We start from the raw sequence: 21,966 nt of genomic DNA on the forward strand, positions 1-21,966 counted from the left end.
AGTCTGAATGGGAGGAAAAAGGGTGGGAAAACGAGATAAAAGGATGGGGAAATGGGATAAAAGGTGATGGTTGCACCTAAACTGGTACACGTTTGGCCATGCCCTGCACCTGTTCACTGCAGTTTCTCCTCTCTTCCTCTTAAATTCTGTTCCTGATTATTTTCATGGATGAGGGGCTCTTTATTTTGTGAGTGTGTGTGCAGACCACTGAAGAGGGGACCACAGGTTGCAGAGACTGTGTGTCTGGGGTGCCAACATCTTGAGAGACCAGACTTCTGGCCTGTTGTGTGTGCGTGTGCGTGCCAGTGGGTGGTTGCAAGTGGATACAAAGCTGGACTAGCTGGTGAGTAAGTTAAATGGCTTGGCAGCCACCTACTAAATCAGGTATGAGGCTGGGTCAAATACTGAAGATACCAGAGGATCTGAGTTGGCTACAGGTTGGACAAGGAGATCTGAGCTTGTTACTGGAGAGACTATAAGGTCTTGGGGCCATGCCATTGGACTAGACCAGCTAGCAAAGACTCATTTGTGTGTGTTTGCATATGTGTATGCGTCCATGTGAGGCAACTGGGAGACTAGGTGATCCAAGCCCAGCTGCTGCAGAGACTGCATGTCTAAGTCTCTAAGGCAGGTTACTGGAGGCACCCACTATATGTATGATTGGGTGCTCAGTTCCAGCCACTGGAGTAGGGCTGAGCCCTTGAGTACGGGTATGTCTGGGTGTGCCAATGTATGCCATCAAGTGGACAGAAGAAGGATCCTGGGGCAGCTACTGTGTAGACTGAATTCAAATACCAGAGGGATCCACGTTGTATATTTGCACGCATATGTGTATGTGTATACATATATTTATTTATTTTTTCTTTTCCACTAATGAGCTTTCAGTATGATCATCCAGAAACAGGAACTGAAAGTCCATTTGTGCTGTCTGCATTTGAGTAAGTGCAGTCTTTTCTGTCTCTATTGATCTGTGTGGCCAGCTGTGTGTGTGTGTATATATGTATATGCATATGCGTATGTACATTGTGTATACATATAGTGGGCATGCCTGCCTGTTGGGCTACTAGATTTGCCAACTTCTAAGATTTGTCTTCAACAGATGAACAGAGACTAGAGACACAAAGTATGTGACATAAGGCTACATCTAGGAACTTTGCAGAATTCCTGTGGGGCTCCAATTTGCTAATTAGAGACAATGTTTATCAACTTCCTATGTTTTCAGGGATTACCATTTACTCTTATCCCATTATTTACCTGTTTCAGGGAAGATGTTACAGGAGCAAAACCTGAGAGCATCTTCACATCAACAATAGCCATGTTGGAGACACTGCGGTTTCCTGTGTAACTAAAATGAGAGAAGTTCTGTTAGTTTGATCTGCAGATGGAGAAGAGACCAGTGAATGACTTTCAGCTCCAGCGACCCTATTTGTCTTCCTGTAGCTGCACAGTAGCAGTTAAGTGCCTATATTTAAATCCTTCCTTGGATGCTTTACCAAACTGTGAATGTAAGGGGGTAGATTAATAAGAGGAGTCAATAAGAGGAAGTTACCTGACAGAGAGGACAAGGTCAAATTTTGGTGGGAAGTTGCTTGTGCAGGAAGCATTGGTTAACTTCACAGACAGAGAAAACCCTGCAGCTCTTTTTGGCAAATGGATGTTGTATCTCAGGGTGGTCTAAAAGAGATAAATGTGAGATGGTCCCAGGGGCTTTGACATAAGGTATGGAGGGCAAGAAGTTAGGGGGGATCCCCTGATTAATCCTCAGAGAGGTGGTGCTGAGCTTGCTTACCTGCAGATAGACACAGCCAGTGCCATTCACTTCCACACTATAATTCCCTGGAATAGTGGGTAAGGAAATCTGCTGCAGTAAGAAGCGGTTCTTGTCATTCACTTGGAAGGTCTTACTGGGGTAGTCCATGAAATTAACTTTGACTGTGTTAAGACCTTTTTTAGAGAAGGTGAGGTATCCATACTGCGCTAAAGCTTGGAGTGCAACAACAGTGTCCTGGAAAGAACAACATGACCCCTAATTAGACAGATACCCAGCTGGAAGATGGTGCATGAGGTTAGCACAGCACCTGTTTCCCTGATGCTTTGTCAGTGCTCATAAATGGAGAGGGACTTTGCAAGGAGCTAAAGAGATGAGATACAAGTTCTGAGGACACAGATTTGAATTATCCCAGAAAATCTGGGATAATGCTGTATCAGCAGTGTCTGTTTTCTACTGCTAACTTGAAACTCAGGTAAATTACCATTTCCTAAAACTAAAATATGGATGAAACTGCCTATGAAGAGTTTGTTGTGCCTTGACAAGGAGATTTGTGTGAGCACGATTTATCAAATATTATTCAAACAAATATGTAATCAGGAAATATGTCATACAATTGAGATCCAGCTTGCAGGCTAGACTGCTCCCAGAAACTTTCTTTTTATCACACCCAGTTGTTACCTGGCTGGAGGAGAAACCACCATATGGGTTCTGTTGTTTGACAAGCCAGTACACAATGCGAGAAATGTAAGAAGTGTCTTCTGGAGTGAGTTTGGCTTTTTTGAGCAAAGCCAAGAGCACATAGCTTGTTGTTTCAATCTCAGCAGAAGGGGCACGGGAATAGAAATCAGGGAAATATTCTGCTGGTGGCTTGTTTTCTCTCTGCCAATGAACTGAACCACCTGAAAATAGAAGAGCAGGATGTAAAAAGCATGGGAAAATTAATTCCTGGTTAATTCACTACAGTATCATGTGGGAGATAGGTATACAATTCCCTCTCTCCCATCACCCAAAAGTTTTTTAAGCCATCAGAGTCCTGGATGGGATTTAGTTCCAGGATGGAAAAGAAAACAGGAAGAAATAGGAAGGGAATTAAAATGAGTCTGTATAAGTCAAAGGGTGGTTGAAGTGAAGGAGAAGAATGCAGAAGAATGCTAGGACAGTCACAGACTGAAGCACATGAAATATTTAAGGGACTTGGGTTCATTGAGCCTGTAGAAGAGAAGGGTAATGGGGAAACAAGATGTAGCCTTCAACTGCTTTGGACTGGAGACTTCAAGAGGTCTCTCCCAATCTACATTATTTCACAATTTTAAGAAAATCAAGCCACAGCTCAATCTCAAAAGGAATGGACACAGAAATTCATAGAGATAAATTCAATAGCACAGGATGCATGAAATGGGATGGCAGCAGCATGAATGAGTGTCCTGGCCTGAGCCAGGATGAAGCCAATTTTCCTTTTACTGATTTTCTTCCCTTCAGTAAGCTTTCTTTTAACTAGTCACAGAGCCTTCCAACTTATACTGATAAGAACAGAATGTTTTTCTAACTGCTGGGTCTCCAAGGTCACACTTTCACTCTGCCAGCTCAGACGCTACAGGGAGATTTATGACCCCCCGTAGGATGCTGAGTTAGACAGACAGCAAAACTGGCCAGAGATGTTCCATTCCATAGAGCTACATAAGCTCAGAGGAAGGTCAGAGATCTCAGAAGACAACTTTCTTCCTGCTGCTTCTTCCCTTCTCTTCCGTCCATGGCCGGCGTCCAGGGAGGACTCCGTCCATCCATCACCATCGACCCCCAGGCTCGAGCTGTCCTGACCCTCATCACTCTGTGCTTTCTCCAGCATCTCCGGGATTCCTCGGGACTGTTCCAGCTCAGGAGATGCTGTGGGAGTTGCTGGGGGTGGGGGGAGGCCAGAGACTTTTGCAGATATCTGAACATATCTGTATATGATTGTATATATTTTCTGATATCATTAGTGTTTAATTAAAGCTGTGCAGTTTAGTTTTCAATCCAGCCAAGTCTCTCTCTTTTCTCTCTCTCCTTCCCCTCCTGGGTGGGAGGGGGAGGGGACCGAGACCATTGTTGTCAGACCTGATTCAAACGGTGACAATGAGAAAATCATACTTACATACATGTAAGAACAGCTTACATCCAGATCACAGGCCATTCCATGAGCTGCATCGTCAGTATCATGGCCATACTGCACTTACCATCTCTGTTAGCTCTTTTGTCCAGATTGTCAAGGAAGAATTGGCATCTTTCCTCTTTGCCAGTTAAACGATAAGCATAGGCAAAGAGGGCCTGGTTATGGAGACTGTGGACTCCATTGCTAAATGCGGTCTCCAAACATCTCATGCCATTCTGAACCACGGGATGCTGGTAATGCAAAACATAGTTGGGTTGTCAGGTAATTGGATTTGTGTCTCAACTTCTCTTTAAATACTTCCATCACTATTTATGCTACCATCACTGACCCTTCATGCCAAAATATACATGAACCATGGCATGTTTAAGGGCCTACAGTGTGTATTCTGTATTCTGTAAAAAATGCTTTTCCACTCTTGCTGCCTTCTTTTTGCATTTATTTAGAGGCAGCATGGCTGGACTAATAGAGCACTGGTTCTATCCTTACTTGCTAGATGACCTTAGACTGGTGAATCCTTTGTCTATTCATTGCTATAGCTCTAAAAGATGGATACATTTTACAGAGCTATGTGAAGTGTATTGAGACCTCATGATAAAGCAGGGTATGCCAGTTGGGTGTTAATACTCGCTAGCTATCTTATGGCAGTGCAGGGTTCTGGAAACAGAATTCCTCAGCTGACCGTACTGTCCCACAATCAGTATTTACTGTATTGTTAAAGAATGTGGACTGTGACTTGTTCACTGTTTGACATGGTTGGTCAGACTAATAAAACATAACAGCATCAAATGCCTACCACGACAGTGTGTCCAGCCTCTAGCAATGCTGCCACAACGTAAGCTGTGAGTGAGTATTCACCTTGTTCTCCACTCTGAAGAGAACACATGCAAAAAAAAAAAAGAAAGAAAGAAAGAAAAAAAAAAGGTCAGTACAAATGTCCCAGAAAGAAACAGAATATGAATTAATTCATAGTTCATATACCAGTTAGGTTTGAGATCAGAAGTAATTTCTTTCTCCTTGTGTGTACAGGAACAAGAAAAATCAAGTTCATTCAGGATGAAGCCAAAATTATTTAATGCATTTTCTTGGGTTTTGCACATATGCAATATAGCATACTGTAGCCTGTGGCTGGACACATATTGCGGGGGTGGAAAATAAGACCGGAGACTTCTGACTGAGCTGAACTGGCTTCTACCTCATCATCAATAGCAGACATGAGAATCATGCCCTGCTTGTACATGAGAGGTGTGCAAGACATAATACAAGCAAGGGTGTGGTCACAAGCTGGTGTTAGGCAGAAATTATCTAAATCAATCCCAGTGGTAGGACTGGAAGCTGGGGACTATACTTGTCCCAGTGCTTACGTTCAAAGCATTGTTGAAATGTGACCCAGCATTTTCAAAGCATCCATCTGACTTCTGCTTACTTGCCAGCCAGATCAAAGTTTGAGACTGGACCTTTTTGTCAATGTAGATGTAGCGTCTGGCTTGTGCAAATGACTTGTACACAAAGGCAGTGAGCCTGCAGGTGAACCAGAAACACAAAGCAGGTAAAGTGTGAACAAGATCAAGAACATTTACTAGCAATTGGATATAGAATCATAGCATTGGTTTGGTTGGAAAAGACCTTTCAGATTCTCAAGTCCAGCTGTTAACATAGCACACTGGCAAGTCCACCACTAAACCATGTCCCTAAGTACCTACATGTCCTTTAAATACCTCCAGGGATGATGACTCCACCACATATCCATAGAAAATGACTTAAAGTGAACTCTGTAATTTATGAGTTAAAAGAAAGTGTGTTTTAAGTTTCAAATAAATAAGATAGCTAAAATCCTGGTAATAAAAACTGACCAGAGGTTTCTCCATTACTGTACTGAAACCATTCTTTCAGACTGGTAAAAAGTATAGACACAGCTTGATGACATATTATAGCAATTTCTAATCTTAATTAACAGAATTATGAAATAAACTAGTTGGTAAGGGATCTCTGGGAGTCTCCAGTCCAACCACCTGCTTAAACTAGGGCCAAATTCAAAGCTCATTCTCTTGTTTGGTCATGTCATGAACATCTCCAGGGATAGAGATATCAGTATCCTCTCTGAGCATTTGTCTCAATGCTGCAGCCTTCTCATGGGGAAGATAATTATTTCCCTTCAATCCAGCTGGGTTTTCCATTGTGCAACTTGAGTAAGGATAAAGTCTTACTCAAGTAAGGATAAGACATTCTTGCGCAGCATGCTGGTGCTTGTGGGACAAGTGTGCTGGAAAGGCCTTTCAATCTGCTGTCTCAGGGGAGGTGGGGGATGCTGATCCATGTGGCAGCAAAAATACAAGGCTCATTGGCTATGGGAGCAGCCGAGAATGGTCAGGTAGTGGCCAAATCATTAGCCCAGCTGAAGTGCATCTACACCAATGCATGCAGCATGGGCAATAAACAGGAGGAGCTGGAAGCTGTTCTGCAGCAGGAAAACTGTGACATAGCTGCCATCACAGAAACCTGGTGGGATGACTTGTATGACTGGAGTGCTGGAATCAGTGGCTACCAAATTTTCAGAAGAGATAGACTCTGAAGAAGAGGCACTGGGGTGGCCCTCTATGTTAGGGAGATATATGAATGCCTGCAAATTAATGAGGGTGATGATAGGGTTGAGTCCTTATGGGTAAGAATCAGGGGGAAGGGCAACAAGGCTGATACCATGGTGGGAGTCTGTTACAAACCTCCCAGCCAGGATGAGGAGGTGGATGAAATATTTTATAAACAGATAGGAAATGTTTTACAATTGCTACCCCTTGTTCTCATGTGGGCCTTCAATTTCCCAGATGTCTCCTAGAAATACAATACAGAAGAGAGAGAAAAGTTGTGGAAGTTCCTGGAGTGTGTGGAAGTTAACTTCCTGATGGAACTTGTGAGGGAACCAACCATGGAAGGTGCCCTCCTGACCTGCTCCTTGGGAACAGAGAAGAACTTGTTGGGGGAAGTAATGGTTGGAGGCCGTCTGGGGCACAGCGATCATAAAACAATAATGTTTTCAATTCTTGGGGAAGTAAGGAGGGGAGTCAATAGAGCTGCCACCATGGACTTCCAGAGGGCAGACTCTGGCCTGTTGAGGGGACTGATCAACAAAATCCTTTGAGAGGCAGCCCTGAAGGGTAAAGGAGTCCAGGAAGGTTGAACATACTTCAAAAAAGAAGACTTAAAGGAGCAGGAGCCGGCTATTTTCATGTGCTGAAAGGCAAGTTGGCGAGGAGGAAGATAGGCCTGGCTAAATAGAGAGCTTTTGCTGGAACTCAGGAATAAAAGGAGAGTTTATGGCCTGTGCAGGAGGGGGCAAGTCTCTCATGAGGACTACAAAAATACAGTGAGGCTATGCAGGGAGAAAATGTGGAGAGGCAAAGCCCAACTAGAACTCAAGCTAGCTACAGCTATTAAAGACAATAAAAAGTGTTTCTATAAATGTATCAACAGCAAAAGGAGGACTAGTGAAAATCTCCATCCTTTATTGGTTGCAGGGGGAAACTTAGTGACAAAGCATGAGCAAAACACTGAGGTGCTTAATGCCTTCTTTGCCTCAATCTTTACCAGTAGAACTAGTTGTTCCCTGGACACTCAGCCCCTGAGCTGGAGGACAGGGAGAAGGGACAGAATCAAACCTCCTGGATCAAAGAGGAAATAGTCAGGGACCTGCTGCAACATTTAAACATGTACAAGTCTATGGGCCGGGATGGGTTACACCCAAGAGTATCGAAGGAGTTGGCGGATCTACTCGCCAAACCTCTTTCCTTCATTTACCTAAAATCTTGGCAAACTAGGGAAGTCCAAGTGGGCTGAAGGGTGGCAAATGTGACACACATGAAAGGCTGGAAGGAGAATCCAGGCAACTACAGAAATGTCAGTCTAACCTTGCTGGGGAAGGCACAAATCACCTTGAGTGTTGTGATGCTCCATTTACAGAACAATCAGGTGATCTGGCGCAGTCAGCATGGATTTATGAAAGGCAGGTCCTGCTTGATGAACCTGATCTCCTTCTATGACAAGATGACCCACCTGGTCAATGAGTGAAAGGCTGTGAGTATTGTCTACCTGGACTTCTGTGAAGCCTTTGACACTGCCTCTTACTGCATTCTCATGAAAAAACTGGCTGCTCATGGCTTGCATGGGCATGCTCTCCGTTGGCTGGGTGGCCAGGACAAGAGAGTGGTGGTGAATGGAGCTAAATCCAGCTGGCAGCCAGCCACAAGTGGAGTTTTTCAGGGCTCAGTGTTGGGACCATTTCTGTTTAACATCTTTATCAATGACCTCAATGAGGAGACAGAATGCACGCTCAGTAAGTTTGCAGATTACACCAAACTGGATGGGAGTGTTGATCTGCTTGAGTGTAGAGAGGGTCTACACAGGGACTTAATCACTAGGTCAATGGGCTGAGGAAAACTGTATGAGCTTCAACAAGGCCAAGTGCCAGGTCCTGCACTTGGGCAACAACAACCCCAGGCAACGCTCCAGGCTTGGGGACATGTGGCTGGAAAGTGTCTGGCAGAAAGGGACCTCAGGGTGCTGATTGACAAGCAGCTGAACATGAGCCAGCAGTGTGCCCAGGTGGCCAAGAAGGCCAATGGCATCCTGGCTTGTATTGGAAATGGTGTTGCAAGCAGGTCTAGGGAAGAGATCTTCCCCCGGTACCCTGCACTGCTGAGGCCCCACCTCAAATACTGTGTTCAGTTTTGGGCACCTCAGTGCAAGAAAGAGATCGAGGTGCGGGAGTGGGTGCAGAGGAGAGCAACTAGGCTGGGGAAAGGCCTAGACAAGAGTCTTATGAAAAGTGGCTGAGGGAACTGGGCTTATTTAGTCTGAAGAAAAGGAGGCTGAGGAGACCTTATTGCTCTCTACAACTATCTGAAAGGACATTGTAGAGAGGTAGGTGCTGGTCTTTGCTCACAAGTAAACAGTGATAGGACAAGAGGGAATGGCCTATAGCTACACCAGAGGAAGTTTAGGCTGGACATCAGGAATTTGTTTTTTCTGAAAGAGTTGTCAGGCATTGGAACAGGCTGCCCAGACAGGTGTTTGAGTCACCATCCCTGGGTATGTTCAAAAGTCATATAGATGTGGAGCTTGGGTTATGGTTTAGGGATGAATATGGTAGAGCAGGGTTAAAGGTTGGACTTGAAGATCTTAAAGTTCTTTTCCAAACTAAATGAATCTATGAAGAGTCTGAATCTGTCTTTTCTACCGTCTCATATGGGTAGTGGAAAGCTTCACATAAGTTGTCCATTTCTCTTCTTCTACAGGCTGAACAAAGCCAGTTCCTTCAGCCTCTCTTTGAATGTTAGTCCAGCCCCCAATCATCTTATCCCTTTTTCGCATTTTTTCCAGTTTATTGATCTCTCCTTTGCTATGAGATCCAAATTAATTAATCTATGTCCATTTAGTCTATTAAAAATAAGAATCACTGAACACTTTGATCATTTTTCAAAGCCTAAAACCCCCGTGTTAGGGAAACAGAAAGCGTCATCACTTACCATACACTCCCTTCCCTGTCTCGTGTCCCAAAGGAGCTGTAGGATCCATCTTGGTGTTTGTATGTGAGTTGTTTTTGGTACCCTGAAAATACAATAAAGGCATATTTTCTTAAGACAGAAAATGACTAGTTGTGATGTTTATTCGACTGAAGAAGTAGGACTTGTGGATTTAATTTTAAGTAATGTATGTCTGGTGAATAATGTCAGCAACTATGACTTCTAGATGATTTTGCTCTTGTAAATATGACATGCTGCTTTGAGGTGCTGTTTTTGCCTGCTTCTATGCAATAGATGGGGTGCTAGAAATCAGAGATCAGTGCTCACCATGTAGAGCTTTAGACTTTAATGCACACAATCACAGCATTAGATAAAAGAATCTGAAAGCCTGTCACCTGTGGATAAATATCCAGTACCCTTGTCTCTAATCTCTTCAGTTAGCTGCCCAGTCTTATTCAGATAATCCAGAATATAGATGTTAGGTGTGAACAAGGCCATGTTCTGTTCTCCACAGCCATAAGGCATATTGAGGAGGTTGTCCATGTTTGTCAGGGCTGTACCCAAAACATCTCCTAGAGAATTAAAGATACAAGGAGTTAGTTCAGTTCAATTTCTTTTTTTTTTTTTTTTTTTTTTAATTGCACAGCATTATACATTGCTTTGTATATTATGAACCTAAGGGCAATGACCAGTACAAAGTAGTCACAGTAACCAAAGACACACACTAACAGAAAGGCTGAAATGTCCTTATTTACATTTTTATCTTTTATTTTGGTGCTGGACACCTGGGACAAACTGAGAATTTGAGAAAAAACTGAACACCAATAGTGGCTGGCATGAATTTTGAGAAACAGCTGTGAACCCTTAGGAAAGGTTAAGCTTCCCTGCCCTTTACACGCTGCTTCCTGTTTTGTGTGTACCTGTGAGGATCAAGTGTGGTTATGGTGCTGATGGGCTATAGAGGCTACTGCACAGTATCAGCACACCTCACAATGACCCTAATATAAATTGAAATAGACTATTTTCACCACTTTTGATGTGGTATGAGAGAATTCTGAGCAACTTTTGTCTTTCATTGCCATTTTGCAAAGTAGGAAATATTTTCTCTAAAATCACAGTTTGATATCTCCTCAACTTTAATTAGTTTTGTATATGTATAAATGGTGGCATTATGTTCAGCACAAGAGAGAAATGCCATTTAATTCTGTTGTTAAGTGCTAAACTTACCCATGACAGAAAAGTAAGCTCTGGCTGATCCTTGTACTATGTTTCTTGGGAGGTTGAGAGAGACTGGTTCAGACTTTGTTACGCCTAATGAGAAAATGTAACAAGAATTGTTAAAATTGTTTATTTATTTATTTATTCAGAAGTCTTTGCTTTGTAGCCATTACTACAGTGACTATTACAATCTGCAGTCCTGGGTAAAGAAGCTGCTGCAGAGAATTGTTCAATGAGTCAAAGGTATCTCTGAAAACCCAGAATTGTAGCCCAGCACCTTGACCCTGAGACCCTCTCTTCTCCCCTGGAAGTGTCTCTGGTTTTGCAGGACAAAACCTACAAGACAATGAAGCAGGTTTCCTAACTCTCTGTAATGAAGAAATGAATGAACTTACCTTTGGTACAGAAAAGAGTGCTCTGAGTCAGTTCTTTTTTAATACCTTCAGACTGTTTGATTGCAGGAAAGTGGTCAGGAAGAGAAAGAAAAGTGAAGTGTTGACCATGAAACCGTGAACAAGGTAATGGCATAAAACAGTATGTGGATGTAGCTACCCAGATGGTACATGCCTTGTACCCCGTCCTGCCCTACCCCCACCAGAATAGTGGAATTCCTCCACCTATCTCTTGACCAATAGTTCTTTCTCTGTTTTACCCACCCCCCTATCCAGAGAACCTACCTTCATAGAAAGCAGTTATAACACAGACTTTTCCAGCCTCTGTTTTATGATGCTCAAGGTAAATCCTTTTCCTTTTGTGCCTGCCCTCCACTGAACTCCTCAGTATTATAGGCTAAAGGCATTTACAGGTAAGATATGGAATCTCCCCAGTTTTGGCTACTGACATCTGTGAACCATTAGGACATGTACGCTTGTGGTCCCAAGAAGGTGACAATGACAGAAGGACAGCAGATGACACGATGGTTGCTATTTATACTCTCATTTTCACTTGGAGAAGCCTTCTGTTCACAGTTCCCCCTGTGTGATCTGCCTCGCCTCCCCACACTCGCTATTTGCTTCTAAGCCACAGCTGTAGGAATTGTGGTTTACACAAAGTAGAAAGCACATGCAAATTTTCAACTGTACCTCAACAAGGAGGGTTTGAACCAAGGTGTCCCTGTTTATTGTCTCCTCTTGCAGGGATGTACTGTTTCCTGTTCCTCCAGTACTTAGTTTGGCCTCAGCAGTAATAGTGAAATTCACCTCACCTGGAAAGCCAAGCACCAGCCCAAGAAAACAAAGTTATCTTCAATGTCTACAGTTATGCCTGGCTTTCATTGCCTCTTCCGTGCTGATAAGACTGCTGAGAAAAATACCCTCTCTGAAGGCAGCTCAGTAGAAACAAATTTCATTTAGGCTCCACCCCTGCCCACTAGTGACAAGGAGTGGTTGCCTGGAGCCCCAGCGTGGCCAAACAACTGACAGGACTTACTACCGTTTTCTACTTCTTAGCCTTGTGTGGAGTTTTATCTGGCCTAGGGCAGTGTTGCAATACTTACAGCTTTTCTACCACTTTCCTTCAGATGGAGTTTATTAACAGTGGGACAACATTGAGTAACAGCCACAGTGCAGCTGCCAAGCAGAGGAGCAACAATGAAGAGAGCAGCTTTGCAGGCCTTGCTCATTTCACTCCTGCAGACATTTCAAAGTGGAAATCCAAAGGAATTTTTCTACTTGGAACAAAATGCACTTCAGAATTAGCAGGGAGAGACAGCAGCTTTCTTTTATTCAGCTCTGCAGTATTATTTTGCTGCATAGCCAGTTTTCATCTCACTCTAAGTTTGCATCTTTCTCAGTGAGTTTGAAGAAAACCAGTCATAGTGGCCATAGGGTTTTAGAAACAATTGTTTAAGGAAAATAGCCCATCTGTGGTTCATTTTGAGAAGAATCTTCAGTAATTCGAACTTTTTTGTGTGTACATGCAAGCTGTTGTCACTGCTTTTTTAAAAAAGACAATGTTCACTTAAGTCAGTTAACACAGCTGTAAAATCAGAGAAAAGCAGTATCTCCTTTGCCTATTCAGAATCCAGCCCAAAATTAGTAGCAAATTTTATTCTTACTGAGTACAGCTGGTTAGGTGCAAAACTGTGAGCTGAACATCATAGGCACATGAAATCCTGTCAGTATTTAATATATAATGTGGCAAGTGAACAGTTCTTCCTAAACTGGACAGGAAATGTACTACCAAGAATCAGAAGAGATAAAACACCAGAACAATTCGCTCCTCACTCACTATGTCTAAGGGAACTTTAGCAAGGGTCAGTACTAAATTTGTGGAGCAATAAATGGACCTCTCCAGAAATGCCTGTCTGTGGATTATTGGTGCTGCATTAAAGGGCAGGAAGGAGAGAAGTATAAAGATAAAACAGGAGTATATCAGGTTGATGAACAGACAAACTTACCAAGTCTGTGGGGGCTAACAGCCCAAATATAGGTTTTCCTTTCATTGGCACACAACTTTACTGTGTTGCCTCCTGGTGAAAGGATTTTTGCCTTGTAGTCACTCGACTTTGCCAGTATGGCACTTATCTGAGACAAAAAAAAAAAAAAAAAAAAAAAAAAAAAAAAAGAGCGAGATTACAAATAAAGTAGGCTGCCCCTCAAGTCAGGCTGCAGGACAAGGGACTTGCTGGAGAACCTATTTGACATCTGAATCTGTGACATGGTACCAAGAAAGAAGGATGGAACGTTTATCTGAGGAAATGGTAAACCAGTCCCTTTTCTGTCTACTATTAGCATCCATTTTTTACAGAAATCAGCCAAGGTGTCTATATGATATAATCAGCAGCCATTGTGTTTTGCACAACACAGTACACATACCATCAGCTCAAGTTCCTCCTTGAGGAACAAAAAGAATAACAAAATTTTATAGGGATAAGGAGCAAGTTCTGATTACAAATAAAGTAGGCTGCCCCTCAAGTCAGGCTGCAGGACAAGGGACTTGCTGGAGAACCTATTTGACATCTGAATCTGTGACATGGTACCAAGAAAGAAGGATGGAACGTTTATCTGAGGAAATGGTAAACCAGTCCCTTTTCTGTCTACTATTAGCATCCATTTTTTACAGAAATCAGCCAAGGTGTCTATATGATATAATCAGCAGCCATTGTGTTTTGCACAACACAGTACACATACCATCAGCTCAAGTTCCTCCTTGAGGAACAAAAAGAATAACAAAATTTTATAGGGATAAGGAGCAAGTTCTTATTTTTTGTGGGCTGGACACAGTGATCATCAGCCACTTTTCCCTGATGTGATGATGATGGGGGTGGCTCCAGGGCAAGAGGATGAGAAAGTAATGTATCAGGCTAAAGTGTAAGTGAAAATTTTTTTCTGCATTTCTGATGCATTATGCAGGAGAATGCTAGGATCTCTAGGAAACACACAAACCATATGGGAAGTAAAAGGGAACTTTATATACCTGGATGCATTTGTTTAGGTAGTTGAAGACATTTGATATTAAATTAAATTTTTCCCCTCGAATGACAGAGTACGGCAAGGTAAGAGCCACAAAGAATGGTTGGAATGCTGTCAGTGGAACAGGTGAGGAGATGCCAAAACCAGCATCATCTTGAACACAGAAAGCACTGGCTTTCCACTCTGTGATGGAATCAGGGATCGTGTAAAAGACATCAGCCTCGCCTCTGGAACTGAGCAAAATAAGAAAAACAGAATGAGAAATTATCTTGGGCACTTCAAAGACAATTTATAAAATAGGCTCCTTTCTTGAGTTAGTACTTCTGTTTCATCTCTCTTTCTGCAAGGTACCTCTCCATATTTAAAACAATATAATAAAGCTGGAAGCAAAGATGAGGAATGCACGTGCTGTGATAGCCTGGAAAGAAAAAACAAAATAATTGAGTTTACTGCTGCTAAATTAAAAATATTATTAAAAAAAAATAGCTTAGCTCCTGCTTCTCTCCTAAACAAATGCTCTTGTTTTACTTTTAGCTCTCATTCTTCCCCTCCATCAGAATGATGGAGCAGAGCACAGAACGGTTATGTCACAGTTCAAGTACGTTTGACACTGTATACAGGGTTGGGAGCTCAATGATCATTGAGCAAGACAGGAAAAGGACATGCACCTGCTACAAAGCAGCTGTGTTCCATGGTTTCCTCTCAGAATTCATCTCAGCAACATTTGTCAACACAGAAATCCACGTAAGAATAAGAAGTCAAGATAAGAGTACTCACTCGGTGTGAACCAGATCCCAAATCCAGGTCTCAGGGAAGAATTTCCGAACAGTAGTAACACCACTCCCACCAATAAGCCTCTCTAGAAGATTGTGTATGGTTAAAGTAAATATGAGAGAGGTCAGGCCAGAATCTGAACTGCTGTCAGACATGCTCAACACCATAAAGGAAAATAAGTATTCCATTTGAACATTTTCCCATTAAAATTTCCACATAAAAAAGGAAAATTCAAACAAATACAAGAACAATTTCTTATCTATTATCTTTTCACATGGGAAAATACTAGAAAATTTGGCTGTTTCACAAGACACTTTGCTTTACTTCATGTTGAAAGGTCTCATAATTCAGTTAGGCATGTTCATTGTCCTCTTCCACTAGCACTCTTTGATTTACTAATGGGAAGCAGTAGCCAGTATTGTCACCAAAGTTTATAATGCTTTACAAACTGCCCTGGTAGCTTAATCATTGTTCAGTAACTCAACCCTGTTCAGTAGTTAAAAATGGAGCTGAATATCCTGTCCATTGGAAAACTATTTCTGTTTATAGCCAAACTACAGGTCTGATTTTTATATTCCTGTGATCACAGTACTCCTCTAAGTTTTGCCATGGACTCAACTGCAATGTCCAAGAACTCATTTAGCATGGAGGTATGTCATAGTTCCTAGTCATATCATAGAAATAATACTTTTCTATTTTGCTGCATGTAGAATCATAGGATCACAGAATCATTGAAAAAAAAAAAAAATCTAGATTGAGAGGAACCTCTGGAGTTCTCTAGCCCAATCTCATTGAAGTAGTACTAACTTCAAAGTGAGATCATGTTGCCCAATGATCTTATCCAGCTCTGTTTTGAAAATTTGCAGCAGTGGAGATTCCAAAACTTTCTGGAGAACTACTTCTAGTGTTGTACACATCCCATGGGGAAGAACTTTTCCTAGTGTTGAATAGCAATTTCCCTTGTGGTAATCTATGATTGCTCCTTTTGCTCTTTTGCTGAACACTTGAAGAAAGATAATCATAATGCTTGCTGACCTAAAAGGCTTTGTAAATACGTGCCAAGTATGCTAAGTGCTTTGTGAATTATTGACACTGGTAATTGCCATTTCTGTATTGGCATTTCCTTTCAAATGTTTAATTGAATTGTGACTTGATGAAAGATTTTGACTGGAAAAACCCTGAAAATCTAACATCAGTTTATGAAAGATGTAGCATCTCAATATTCCTTGTCTTTTCCATATGCACCCTGCACATAAGTGAGAGAGAACTGATTCTACTGCAAGGACTGTCAGAACTAGATTACTAGAGGCAAACTGGAACACATAGACCTATTTTCCAAAAAAACCTCAACATGCTGGCTACTTTTTTATGTAGGAAGGAGTTTTGAAGACCAGGCAGACTAGAACTGGAAGTATATCATGGACCTTCTTTTACCTGCACCATAGCCACCGCCCAGGGCCACACCATGTTCCAAATAGGCAGGGTAATCTTCTGTGTCTGATTTGCCTTCATTGCACAGAACTGGCTTCCGTAGCACAGAGTTGGTGAAAACCTTCAGGCCCATATCCTGAATGTGAAAGAATCAATCATGACACTCAGGGCTTGCACTAGCTACCAAGGCACGTTACTTTTCCCACCTCGGTTACCATACCTCATCTCTCTCCTTCCTTCTCACATCCCACCCACCCTTTGAACCTGAACGTCACAACTCTTCCCCTCCAAGCTCTAAGTCCTTCTTATGAAGGGGTGACATTTGGTGTTCTGTGAAGAGCAGTATTGATGTGGCTTGTGTTAGGCCATGGGGCCAGCAAGAGTGAAGGCAAGTGTATCAGGAAACATGTGGCCTGCCTCATAAGCTCAGATCTTTACTACAAATGCCTGCTATCATTAGTCAAGGCCATCATCCTGCTTAGGAAATGACTATGGAAGCATGGGCAGGATTCCAGTGAATACATCTAATAGTGATCCTCAGGCTTCCTAAGGAAGAGGTGGGAATGAAAAGACAGAAACTGGGTGATTAGAGACTTCAGACAGTTCATCATCTGTCTTCTCTTAGAAGTAAAAACCACCACCTGAGAAAGTTTAATGCTAATATGCACAAATTCTTCTGGAATACTTCCCACCTGCAGAACCTCAGAGACTACATACCCTGAAAATCCTGTAGACATCACCATCATGACTGACGTTCACAGGTTCATAGTACAAGCCATCAAAAAAGGTGGTTTTGACTGGAGTACACCCCTCTTGCTTGTCATCTTCCAGGTTGATCCCATTGTAGTAATAGCCATATAAATTGCTCACAGGAAGATGGTAGTACACCTGAGAGATGAGAAGAACTAGTGTAAACACAAGGCAGGCAGAAAATCTCATATATTCAAAGTTTATAGTGCCCCCTGAGCACTCCTATAGATAGATGATGGTGGGTTTGCCTAGTGATGCCTACGTAGAAATGGATAAGCAATTCAGCTGGTGATACACAAGACAGACTGGACTCGACCTGTCTCCTCAGCTACAGTGGCTTTGTGGGGTGAACTTGAACAAAAAAGTGGAGAAATACACTCCTGAGTAATGCAGAGAGGACACTGAAGTTCAACGAGATACTAGCTGGCATATACAACTTTTGTTCTCAGCTCAAGGCCTATTTGAGTCATAGAATGCAATTTTGACATAACCACTCCCCCGGGAGGAGTTATGCTTTCAAGGATTTACATTATATTCTTAGGACATGTGTTACACTGTTCTACTTTCAAAAAATGTTCCTCTACCAAATTCTGGCTTCAAAGTGTACAATTGTCACAGACCTTTCTTTTTTGGGATGTCTTTTACCAAGGGAAAAACAAAAACACAGCTGGCAACAAGCATCACAGATGGGAAATGGAATGTCATTCTAGATGATCCTAGGTCAAAAGGAGACAGGACTGGAGATGCAGCTTACACTTTCAGCAGATAACTGTTGCCCGGGCTGAAGAAGAAGGATACTCTGATCTACAGCTTGCAGGGCACAGTAGGAGTTGGCAGCAGATTCCAGGTGGAGACTGACTTTAGAGCCTGGGAGACCTTGCTTCTCAGAGAACTTGAGCTGGATCTGGAAATTCATAAATCCAAGACAACCATGCAGAAATTAAAGAGAATCAGTTTGGCACATAGGTGTAAATCTCACCTTTCACCCTCACTCACTCTATTCTCTGTGGGGCAAAGCTATCACCAGATGGCCCTTCTGAAACTTTCTTCTGTAAAAACCCACAGCCTCTATAATATCCTAGTCACTTCCCTCTCCACACTCCATTGAGAGCTTAGTTTGAGTCCTATCATATGCGGCAATTCCAGGGATAGCTCCTCATGTTCCCAGGCATATCTGTACCTTTTCTATTTCTAAAGGCTGTCCTTAGTTCAGGGATGAACTCATTCCCTGTTTCTTCTGCTAAGAGCCAGCTTATACAGCCCTTGATAAGGAAGCAAATGTTTTCACCTTATTTTTGAAGCATACATCACTGCATATCCAAGAGCTGTCAGCCACTACCTCCCCATGAGGATGCACTGTGTAGAGCAACAGCCTGCTGTTGGGACCAAGGTTCTCAGTGACAGTGAGTGTAATGGAGAATGTACCTCTGGGAGCTGTGAAAGTAACATGGAATAGGGAAGGAGAAGTCAACAAAAGAGATTAGGCAAACCTCATCTTTGGTGGAAGGACGATGTATTTACGCATAACCACCTATCAGCCCGTTTGAAAACAGGGAAACTGGATAGTAGAAGATTAATCTCTTAGTGGCTGAGGAGCATCTCCTATCAGCAAGAAAACATACAAACTGGAGGGTGCTGAGAGCAGAGAGTTTTCCAGAATAGGGTCTGAGATGAGTAGAAGTTGGACAAGGAAATCTGTGCATGATTGCTATGCGAAGAGCATAACATTACCTTAGAGTCTCAAACCTAGAACCTCTTACCCCAGAGGAGATAGGCCAATCTTCTGAACTAAAGGAATGCTCTCTTAACTCTAGGAAATATGAAGTTCTCATCTCCATGGAAGACATCAGCTAGAGCTGGGACAGGAAATTAAGCTTTCACTTAATTTTTGGTGAGTCACACACTATTGCACAGCTTAAGATTAGCCCCCAATAATATGGAAAAAACACATGGCTTCAAGCTTATTTCATGAAAGGAAAAATCATATGATATAGCTGCCTTTTGATGAATGGGATGCCTTTCCCTAAACCATAGGGGATCCTATACTGTGGAGCCATACTGCATGAATACTCAGAAAAAGACTAAAGGTGGCAAAACTAAATGACAAGTCCTATATGTGGAGTGAGGCTTACTTATGTCACCTACTGAAAAATGGAAAGAGACTAAATTTTGCAAGAAAATATGTTTTTTAACAATGGAAGAACAAAGTTCAGTTTGCTGTTGTTGGCACTTGTGAGTGCCTGGAGACTTATGAAACTGCAATGAATTCCAAGAAATTAACTGCTAAATAGCCGTCTCAAATGGGAATCTTATTATGTCAAACTTCAAAAAGTTTTAGTCTTCCAATTAGTGAAGACTTGGATGTCACAGAATAACTGTGAAACTGCAAGTACTCCTTGGCAAGAAATAAAACAGAAGAAAGTTACATTCCTTTGTGTTTGATGCCAACAAAGTTTTCAACTTTCAACTAGATCAATTTTTTTATAATATTGGCTAGCTGCTACAGCAAAAGGAAATTATACTGGGAGTATCTGATCATGTAATTCAAGAACTACTTTAGCTACTATTCTCTGCTTTCATCCCTTGCAAAACTTAGTAGTGTTCTGGTGCTCAGAACAATGCTCTGAAGTATAAACTCTAATATGGCCTAGAACTTACCATCAGAGATGCTGACTTCCTTCTGGCCACTGAGAACAATTTTTCCTTTTGTCATCACCTGGGCTTAGAAAAAACTCATGAGACAGGATTAAAAGCAACTCCTCCCTTCCCCAATGAAGTAATTGATTTTGAGTAGTGTTCTGAGAGGTTTCAAAGGCCATCAAGTTGAGCTGTGATCTGTAACCACCATCTGGCCTGGAGATTTCTGCCTTACACTGTGTTCAAGAGAAGGTGAAAGAAAAGAGGTGTTTTGGTAGCCAAGGTAGCACTTACTACATAGTAGAAGTTTGTGTGCCAGGCATTCCTGTAGCCTTCTCTGTTCAGAACATAGTGAATACTGATTGTTCTCTTCTGGCCACAGCTAAGCTTCTCCTTCACTGGCTCAATTTTCACAAAGCTGTTGGTCCGTGAGTAGAAACGATGGACATAGAATAAGACTTGGGGGTCATCACTAGTCCTCCAGATGAAGAAGTCTGCACAGTCATCTGCTGCCTGCCTGACCTATAGAACAGATTATACAGAGGGAATAAAAAAAGAGACATATAAAAAATGGCAGGCAGATGAGAGGCAAAAAAATTTACTTACTCTCAACTTAAAACTGGCATTAAAGAAGTTGGATGTGTTGATGGAAAAAGCAGCAGTGCCGTTCTTGTTAGTGGTATAGTTGGCTAGGTATTCTTCATTGAGCTCCAGCAGGACAGTCCTATTAGCAACAGGCTTGCCATCCACATCTGTCACAGCAATCTGAACACAAAAAAAACCCTGAATGGATTCAGAAAAAAAGCCAACCAACCAGCCAAATAAAAAAATAAAACAAACAAAAACCAACAAACAAACAACAACAAAAAAAAACAACAAAAAAACCAAATAAAAGCAAAAACAACACAAAAAGAACAGGAAATGCTTTGCTCACCAGAACACTGAAACACTGAGGACAATTGCAGGGAGTAGAAAACAAGAGTGAAATGTATTTAGGAGGCAAATGCTCCTCAATATTTTGAAGGTGCAGGAGTTCTTTGACAAGCAACAGCAGGCAATTCCTGTCAGTGCAGGGACGATATATATATATGTCATAGGAGAAGGAATTGTCTATATACATGATCCCACAGAAAAGATTATTTTAATGAAAACTCCCCTGTCTCTTCAGAGACCAATAGTTCAGTGGGCCACCATTATAGTAAAAAACTACTGAATGAGAGATGATGGTTTAAATTCTTTCCTCATACTCTATCTTACTGAGCAAATAAAAAAAGAAGGACTCCAGAGCACATACTCTTTGAAGGGCACTGATTAAGAAAACTAAAGCAATCATAAGACTTCATGGCCACAGATAACCTGTGAAACTCAGTAGCACTCTGAGCTCCTGGGAATCTAGACCTACCCTCTGTCCTCATTGCATATCAGGATGATGCTGTATGACTCACCCTTCTTTCTGTGCCTGGGTTTATCTTGCATGTGCAGGTTGATAAGAAGTTGGAATGTGCTCCAACACCTACACTGCTTTATGTAAATGTTCCTGGGACTGTGTGATGCAACACAGAATAAATTCTACCTTCAGTTTAAGCACAGCTGTGGCTGAAGTAGTTTCTTGCAGACTCTTCTTTCCCACTCATATGACCTTTCATTATCCACCTTTTAAGCATTCCCTAACTATGGCAGAAGGCACTTTAACACACCAGGTATAATATATTTTTGCTATTTTCTCAAGGAGCATCTAATATAATGAGAGGAATATGCAGCAATCACCATTACACAATATTATTACAGGAACTTGTCGGCACAGAGTTAAGGGACAGCCATAAATGGAGCAACGCATAGATCTGCATGCTGGACTTCAGGGAGTTTTGATCTAAATGTGTCCTCTCAGGTGCTCACCTCACCATAGTAAGGAATTCCTCTCTTGTAATAGGGATCCATATTTTTGAACATCACTCTATCATTTTCTTCATTGACTGCAACATAGTCATTGTCTTTCATCTGGATACCTGTGAGACACACCCAATGTGGGAAGAAACAGAAATCAGACGTGCAGAAAACTGTTTCTTTTGAAAAGCTATATGGAGCAGTGATGTTATGGAGAGTGTCCTGGTTTGAGCCAGGATTAAGCCAATTTTTCTTTTTACTGATTTTTTTTTTTTCTTCAGTAAGCTTTCTTTTAACTAGCAACAGTGTGTTCTGCTAGGCTGATAAGACAGTGGAATGTTTTTCTAACTACTGAGGCTTCAAGGCTGCACCTGCACTCTGCCGGCTCAGACACTGTGGGGAGATCTGTGACCCCCCCGTAGGAGG

General features: G+C 42.0%; 1 protein-coding gene across 1 annotated transcript in view; it reads right to left on the reverse strand.

The window, feature by feature from the left end:
* The window catches only part of LOC104393537 (ovostatin-like), a 34,529-nt gene that overhangs the window by 3,772 nt on the left and 8,791 nt on the right, over window positions 1-21,966 (reverse strand). The window contains exons 10-32 of the mRNA XM_010003040.1: window positions 21,553-21,662; window positions 20,263-20,421; window positions 19,951-20,178; window positions 19,678-19,735; window positions 18,308-18,453; window positions 17,774-17,923; window positions 16,987-17,157; window positions 16,263-16,405; window positions 14,842-14,919; window positions 14,069-14,297; window positions 13,050-13,176; window positions 11,734-11,855; window positions 11,047-11,098; window positions 10,661-10,744; window positions 9,829-10,005; window positions 9,437-9,518; window positions 5,282-5,438; window positions 4,714-4,788; window positions 3,985-4,150; window positions 2,450-2,670; window positions 1,790-2,005; window positions 1,550-1,674; window positions 1,255-1,345 (exon numbers count right to left, since the gene is read on the reverse strand). Coding sequence (XP_010001342.1) covers window positions 1,255-1,345; window positions 1,550-1,674; window positions 1,790-2,005; window positions 2,450-2,670; window positions 3,985-4,150; window positions 4,714-4,788; window positions 5,282-5,438; window positions 9,437-9,518; window positions 9,829-10,005; window positions 10,661-10,744; window positions 11,047-11,098; window positions 11,734-11,855; window positions 13,050-13,176; window positions 14,069-14,297; window positions 14,842-14,919; window positions 16,263-16,405; window positions 16,987-17,157; window positions 17,774-17,923; window positions 18,308-18,453; window positions 19,678-19,735; window positions 19,951-20,178; window positions 20,263-20,421; window positions 21,553-21,662 — 3,167 coding nt within the window. The remainder of the gene's footprint in view (window positions 1-1,254; window positions 1,346-1,549; window positions 1,675-1,789; window positions 2,006-2,449; window positions 2,671-3,984; window positions 4,151-4,713; window positions 4,789-5,281; window positions 5,439-9,436; window positions 9,519-9,828; window positions 10,006-10,660; window positions 10,745-11,046; window positions 11,099-11,733; window positions 11,856-13,049; window positions 13,177-14,068; window positions 14,298-14,841; window positions 14,920-16,262; window positions 16,406-16,986; window positions 17,158-17,773; window positions 17,924-18,307; window positions 18,454-19,677; window positions 19,736-19,950; window positions 20,179-20,262; window positions 20,422-21,552; window positions 21,663-21,966) is intronic.

The sequence above is a fragment of the Chaetura pelagica genome, unplaced genomic scaffold, assembly GCF_000747805.2.
Source record: "Chaetura pelagica isolate M959 unplaced genomic scaffold, ChaPel_1.0 scaffold117, whole genome shotgun sequence".
In the NCBI taxonomy this organism is placed as follows: Eukaryota; Metazoa; Chordata; class Aves; order Apodiformes; family Apodidae; genus Chaetura; species Chaetura pelagica.